Consider the following 7233-nt stretch of genomic DNA (forward strand, 5'->3'; position numbering starts at 1 on the left):
TTTTTTTTTTTTTTATATTTTGAGTCGTAGCTCACTGCTGCCCAGGCTGGAGTACAGTGGCACGTTCCCAGCCATCCCAGCTTCAACCTGCTGGGCTCCGGCGATCCTTCCGCCTCAGCCTTCCAAGGAGCCGGAACTACAGGCACACGCTACCATAACCAGCTAATTTTTGATGTATTGTAGAGATAAGGTCTCACCAGGTTGCCTGGGCTGGTCTCAAATCCCTGGGTTCAGGCAATCCACTCACCTCGGCCTCCCAGAGTGCTGGGATTACAGGCTGAGCCACCGAGCTCGGCAGTGCCCTTCTCTTAAGTGCAAAGGGCCCAGCTTAGTTTTTTTTTGAAGTAGGTGTCTCACTCTGTTGCCCAGGCTGGAGTGCAGTGACATGCTCACAGCCACTGCAGCCTCAACCTGCTGGGCTCAGGTGATCCTTCTGCCTTAGCCTTCCAAGTAGCCAGAACTACAGGCCTGTGCTACTATGCCCGGCTTATTTTTTTATTTATTGTAGAGATGAAGTCTCACCAAGTTGCCCAGGCTGGTCTCAAACCCCTGAGCTCAGGCAGTCCTCTCGCCTCGGCCTCCCAAAGTGCTGGGATTACAGGCTTGAGCCACCACGCCCGGCCTCAAATCTGAATTTTTAGATGACATCTCCTGAATTTTGAGATGTTGCCGAGCAGTTTAAATTCTGGAAAACACTGCGCAGACGTGAGGGGACCCCAGCCGGCAGCCCCTCCTGGTACAAAGTGCTCGGTCTGTAGTGAAGGGTGGATGGGTTCTTCCTCTTCCCCCTCCTCCTCTTCCATTCTTCTGCCTGCTCGGAGCCACCTCCTAATTCCAGTCACTGCCTGCTTGCATCCTGTGGCCCCCACCCCACCCCCAGACGAATCCTCATGACTGGTGTCTCCCTTTCTCTCTCTCTCCCACCCTCCCTCTCTCTCCTCAGACAGCCCCCGGGCCTCGCCCCGAGACGTGGGTCCTCTGGTGTGGGGGGCCGTAGGGGGGACACTGCTGGTGCTGCTGCTTCTGGCAGGGGGGTCCTTGGCCTTCATCTCGCTGAGGGTGAGGAGGAGGAGGAAGAGTCCGGGAGGAGGAGCCGGAGGCGGCGGCAGCGGCGGCGACGAGGAGGGAGGATCCTACGATCCCAAAACTCAGGTGTTAGGGAATGGGGGGCCCGTCTTCTGGACGCCCGTGGACCCTGGTCCCGTGAGGCCAGACGGGAAGGACGCGGAGGAGGAGGAAGAAGAGGAGAAGGCGGAGGAAGGCCTTATGCTGCCCCCACCCCTGGCACTGGAGGGGGACATGGAGTCCCAGCTGGACGGCTCTCTCATCTCTCGGTGGGCGGTGTACGTGTGACTGGAAGACAGACAGAAGGAGCATTCCAGACTGGTTGGACTTGTTTGTCCGGACGACACTGGAGTCAGACGCTACCTGCCACTTTCCTGGGATCCGGAAGGAGCTGGCAGCACACACAGGACTTCTGTCTCCAGGGCTGCATGGGGAAGAGGAGGCCCCGGGGAGCTCCATGGCGGGGATCCAGAGAGGAGCCCCAGAGACTTGTTTCTGCCTCCGGCCTGCCCTGGCCCCGACCCCGTGACACTCAGGAGTTAATAAATGCCTTGGAGGAAAACCTCGGGGGTGTCTTGCAATACGTCAGACCCCCTCCAGGGTCGTGGGGAGGAGGGGGTGGCACGGGGACTCCTAGGTCCCAGGGGTTGGGGAGAACCGCACGAGGCCCCCAGGCAGTGGGAGCCCGGCAGGGGTCAGACTGGGGACGGCCTCAGGGCTCAGACCACTGTGGGCCTTTTGGGACACGTTGGAAACCCAAGAACCCCGAGGCTGGGGGCACTAGGATTCGGGTCACTGGATTATGGGATTAGAGGCTGGGGCATGTGGACTCCTGGGTCCCAGGACGGAGGCTGCCTTCCTGGATGGAGTGGCCAGCCCCACTGGAGACCAGAGTTTCCTGGACTCCTGGGCCCTATTGGGTGGCAGACGGGGTGGGGCATAGGGGCTCGGGCCAGGGTTCCCTGGGTCCTGAGGGAATGGGAGGGCATAAGGCTGCCATCCCACCCTCTGGGGCAGCTCAGGCCTGACCTCCCCAGGTGGCAGAGGACTTAGGGAGGGGAGGGTTGCTTCCCCCTGCATTCTTTTTCTTTTTTTTTTTTTTTTTTGTCAACACAAGGTCTCGCTAGGTTGCCCAGGCTGGTCTCAAACCCTTGGGCTCAAGCGATCCTCCCGTCTCAGCCTCCCAAAGTGCTGGGATTACAGGCGTGCGCCTTTGTGCTGGCCATGCCCCTCCCCGCATTCTCAGGGGTCCCAAGGGCAGGGGCAAAAGGGGCTGCTGAGGAACCCAGGCGAACCCCCTTTTGGAAGCCCACAATATAGCCTCTTCCTGTCTTCTTGCTCCGCCCTTGCTCCAGGACTCAGCCCAAGGGGGTTTCCAGTGATTCATGGCTCCACATCCCTGACTTTGCCCCAACTAGACATCCAAGGGACGAGGGGGGCTCCTTGAGCGCCCAGACTCAGTGAGGGGCTGCAGAAGGGGCGGCCTTTAACCCGGCCTCTGCTCTCCTGTGGGTCTGTAATGTGGGTTCGGTGTTCCCATCTACCACCCAAACCTGTCAATCCACGGAGGACCTGCCAAGGGGCACCCTCAGTGTGGGCTGAGCAGCCAGGAGGGACTTGATGAATTCGTCTCTTCAACCAGCATCGACGTCCATGTCCCCCGTGCCCAGCCCCAGCCCCGCCCGGGCACGCAGGCCATGGTAGCGACACCAGGAACCGCAATATTTTCAGGATGAAAGCGTGTGTGTGGACCAAAGGCCAACCACTCCGGAGTCCCCCACTCTCTGAAGCCCAGCCGAGAATGCCAGACGGGAGCTGTGGAACCGGATAGTCCGGAGGCAGATGCTGTCCTCTGGGATGCTTCCTCTCCTCGCCTGGATAGCGGGGTTCATGCATGGGCGGGGGCACCGTGGGCTTTTCCATACTTGTTCCTTCCTCCAGGTGCTTGTCTGTTACTCCCCACCCCCAGGCCACCTCTCGCCGGGCAGGGGTGGGGATTTTGTCCGCCTGGCGCACGAGAGGTCCTTACACATCCAGCGCACACCTGTGTGCCAGACCTCAGGGCTCACTGTCTCGTGTGGAAATTAACAGTCCCATGAGGAAAGGGAGACATAAGAAATGAAATTAAGCATTATGAAGGTGAGGCCCGGAGGGCCATGAGCTTGGTGACTCCCTTTCTCATGAGGTCAGAGGAGACTTCCTTCTCTGTAATGAGTGAGAGATTCTGCCCTGCTCCCAGAATCCCGCTCCCAGAGTCCCACCCCGCAATGATCTGCTTTTCAGCCACCCCCCTCCTCTCTCTTCTTTCCTCTCCCTGTACTCCCTGCCTTATTCAGCCCCGGCCACAGTCTCCCTGCCAGTTCTTAAAAATACCAGGAGGTGTCCTCAGGGCCTCTGCGCTGGCTGTTCCTGTCTGCCATACTCTCGGATACTGTCATGGTGGCATCTCTTTCAGGTCTTTGCTCAGATGTCACCACCCAGTAAGGCCCTCTCTGATTATCCTTGGGGCCTCCCCGGTGCACATGTGTCCTCTGCCACTTCGTCCCACCTGGCATGTAGATGGGGTGTTGGTTTGTTTGCTGTTGGCCTCCAGGCCAACCAGAATGGAAGTTCCGTGAAGGTAGAGAGGGTGTTTTGTTTTTTTTTTGGTCCCAACTCGTGTCTGCTGTGGCCAGCACACGACAGATGCTTCTCACTCGTGCTCAGTGGGGATTAGTTGAATGAGAATGGCCTCTGCCCATGAGGGAGGAAGTAGACAGGTGGGTGACAACTCGGCCGGGGAAGGGTAGCTTGGAATAAGGGGCTGTGGCTCCCCCCCCGAGCCCCTCACGGTGTCCCTCTCCTTGCAGAGACCCCCAACACAGCAGGCGCAGGGGCCACGGGTGGCATCATCGGGGGCATCATTGCTGCCATCATTGCTACTGCTGTGGCTGCCACGGCCATCCTCATCTGCCGGCAACAGCGGAAGGAACAGGGGCTGCAGGGCGCAGAGCAGGATGACAAGTGAGTGGCAGCCGGAGAAGGGAACAGGGGCAGGGCTGCCCAGCTGGGGCGCACGGGGTGGTGGAGGAGGGGGGAACATCCGTCCACAATAGCTGTGCAAAACAGAGAGACCCAAGATAACCGGGGCCGAAACGGGGTGGGGAGGAGAGATTTCTCTCTTCCAGACTTTGCGGCAGACACAACAGCTCTGCTCTGAAGTCTCATCACAGCCCAGGCTCCTGCTACCATGTTTCTCCTCCTTCCCTAGACGTGGTCTTCATCACATTCCAAGATGGCTCTCCACTCTTCCATCAGGGTCTATGTACCTGATAACCATACATGGCTACCTTGACACCCCCATTCCTGCTGGTGGGAAGGGGCCACAGAAAGAGAGAGCAGCGGTCCCCGCTTTTTTTTTTTTTTTTTGAGTTGGAGTCTCACTCTTGTTGTCCAGGCTGGAGTGCAGTGGCATGCTCATGGCCACTGCTGCCTCGACCTGCTGGGCAGGAACTACAGATGCACGCCACCACGTCTGGCTAGTTTTTGTGACTTTTATTGTAGAGACAAGGACTCGCCAAGTTGCCCAGGCTGGTCTCGAACCCACCGGCTCAGGCAATCCTCTCACCCGGCCATGAATATTTCACAACTTATTCATTCTCATTCTGATGACTGTTTCCAGTTTTGGCTACGATGAATAATGCTGCTAAGGAGATTCATATGCAAATCTTGTGGGGAATATTCCCCTGACTTTTTTTTTTTTTTTTTTGAGTCGGAGTCTCACTCTGTCTCCCAGCTCCCAGGCTGGAGTGCATGACACCCTCACAGCACTGCAGCCTTGACCTGCTAGGCTCAGGCAATCCTTCCGCCTCAGCCTTCCAAGTAGCTAGAACCTCAGGCATACACCACCTTACGGCTAATTTTTTAGTTTATTGTAGAGACGAGATTTCCCCAAATTGTCCAAGCTGGTCTCGAACCCCTGGGCTCAGGCAATCCTCTCGCCTCAGCCGCCCAAAGTACAGGGATTACAGGCTGAGCCACCACACCTGGCCGCCCAACCTTTTTGGCACTGAGTCCTGTTTAATGGAAGACAGTTTTTCCACAGACTAGGCTGGGGGAGATGGTCTCGGGATGGTTCAAGCACATAGCATTGATTGTGCGCTTTATTTGTATTATTATTACATTGTAATATATAATGAAATAATTGTGCAACTTGCATTAAAAAAAAGAAGTGTGGAGAGGGGCTTGGTGGCTCAGCCTGTAATCCCGCGCCTTTGGGAGGCTGAGGTGAATGGATTGCCTGAGCCCACGGGTTTGAGACCCGCCTGGGCAGCGAGATCTCATCTCTATAATAAATCAAAAAATCAGCCGGGCGTGGTAGCACATGCCTGTAATTCCGGCTACTCGGAAGGCTGAGGCGGAAGGATCGCTGGAGCCCAGCAGGCAAGGCTGCGGTGGCCGGAGCGGCCACTGCACTCCAGTCTGGGCGACCGAGTGAGACTCCAACTCAAAAAATAATAAAATAAAATAAAATAAAATAGTGGGCGGGCCATGCATGGGCTTAAATAAGTGTCAAGATACTGACTTCAAGCCTGCCACCAGCTACAGCTGTATAGTTGAAGCAAATCAACTCATAGGCTTTTTTTTTTGAGGTGGAGTCTCACTCTGTCGCCCAGTCTGGAGTACAATGGCAAACTCATGGCCACTGCAGCCTTGACCTGCTGGGCTCAGTCAATCCTCCCACCTCAGCTAGCAGTTGGAACTGCAGGCCAGCGCCACCACGCCCAGCTAAATTTTTAAAAATTTATCGCAGAGACAGGGTCTCACTAAGTTGCCCAGGCTGGTCTCAAACCCCTGAGCTCAGGCAGTCCTCTCGCCTTTACCTCCCAAAGTGCTGGGATTACAGGCGTGAGCCACCCTGCCCGGCCTGCTGATAGTCTTTTGATATAAGTCTGCAAGCAGTTGCATTTATTATGGTCTCTGCAGTCAAACCTCACTGCTAATGCTAATCTGTATTTGCAGCTTCTCTCCAGTGCTAGCATCTCCACCTCAGCTCCACCTCAGATTCTCATAAGAAGTGCGCTTGCCTGAGCCCGCGGGTTCGAGACCCACCTGGGCAGCGAGACCTCATCTCTACAATAAGTCAAAATCAGCCGGGCGTGGTAGCGCGCGCCTGTAATTCGGGCTACTCGGAAGGCTGAGGCGGAAGGATCGCCGGAGCCCAGCAGGTCGAGGCTGCGGTGGCCGGGAGTGGCCGCTGCACTCCAGTCTGGGCGACCGAGTGAGACTCCAACTCAAAAAAAAAACAAACCAAAAAAAAAAAAAAAAAGAAGTGCGCATCATAGATCCCTCGCATGCACAGTTCACAATAGGGTTTCTGCTCCCATGATAATCTAATGCCATCACTGACCTGACAGAAGACAGAGCTGAGGCGGAATAAAAGCAATGGGGAATGGCTGTAAATACAGAGGTAGCTTTGTCTGCCTGTCGCCCACCTCCTGCTGTGCGGCCCAGTTCCTAACAGGCCACGAACTGGTACCAGGGTTGGGAACCCCTGCGGCAAAGGAAGGGCTGAGAAATTACACTCGTTACTTCCTCTCGCTTCCCATTGGCCAGAACCTAGTCACGTGGCTGCCTGGCTGCAGGGGCAACTGGGAAATGTAGTCTTCATTCTGGGTGGCCATGGACCTAGCTAACATTTCAATTACTATGAGAAAAAGGGAGACTGGTTATCGGGGGAAACAAGACACGTCTCTGTGTAGAGCACTTGTGATGTGCCAGACTTGGTGAGATGCATTTGCCAACCTGAAATTATGAGATTCAGAAAATGTGATTAAGTATGGAGTTTATTTGAGCCCAAAGCTGGAGGACGGTTACTTGGGACATAGGATCAGCAGCAGTTGCCAGTGGGGTTTTTTTGTTTGGTTTTTTTGAGTCAGAATCTCACTGTGTTGCCCAGACTGGAGTGCAGTGGCATGCTCATGGCCACTCCAACCTCGACGTGCTAGGCTCAGGTGATCCTTCCGCCTCAGCCATCCAAGTAGATGGAACCACAAGCGTGCGACACCACGCCCGGCTAATTTTTTTTTGTTGGAGTCTCACTCTGTCACCCAGACTGGAGTGCAGTGACCGCTTCCGGCCACCGCAGCCTCGACCTGCTGGCCTCCAGCAATCCTTCCGCCTCAGCCT

The 7233-nt window shown here is 55.9% G+C and overlaps 1 protein-coding gene across 1 annotated transcript in view; it reads left to right on the forward strand.

The window, feature by feature from the left end:
- The window catches only part of NECTIN2 (nectin cell adhesion molecule 2), a gene marked incomplete at its 5' end in the record, with an annotated part of 27463 nt that overhangs the window by 14020 nt on the left and 6210 nt on the right, over nt 1-7233 (forward strand). Inside the window, one exon of the mRNA XM_008049274.2 lies at nt 3915-4068. Coding sequence (XP_008047465.1) covers nt 3915-4068 — 154 coding nt within the window. The remainder of the gene's footprint in view (nt 1-3914; nt 4069-7233) is intronic.

This window comes from Carlito syrichta, unplaced genomic scaffold (assembly GCF_000164805.1).
Source record: "Carlito syrichta isolate Samal-C Ts95f unplaced genomic scaffold, Tarsius_syrichta-2.0.1 Scaffold131215, whole genome shotgun sequence".
NCBI lineage: Eukaryota > Metazoa > Chordata > Mammalia > Primates > Tarsiidae > Carlito > Carlito syrichta.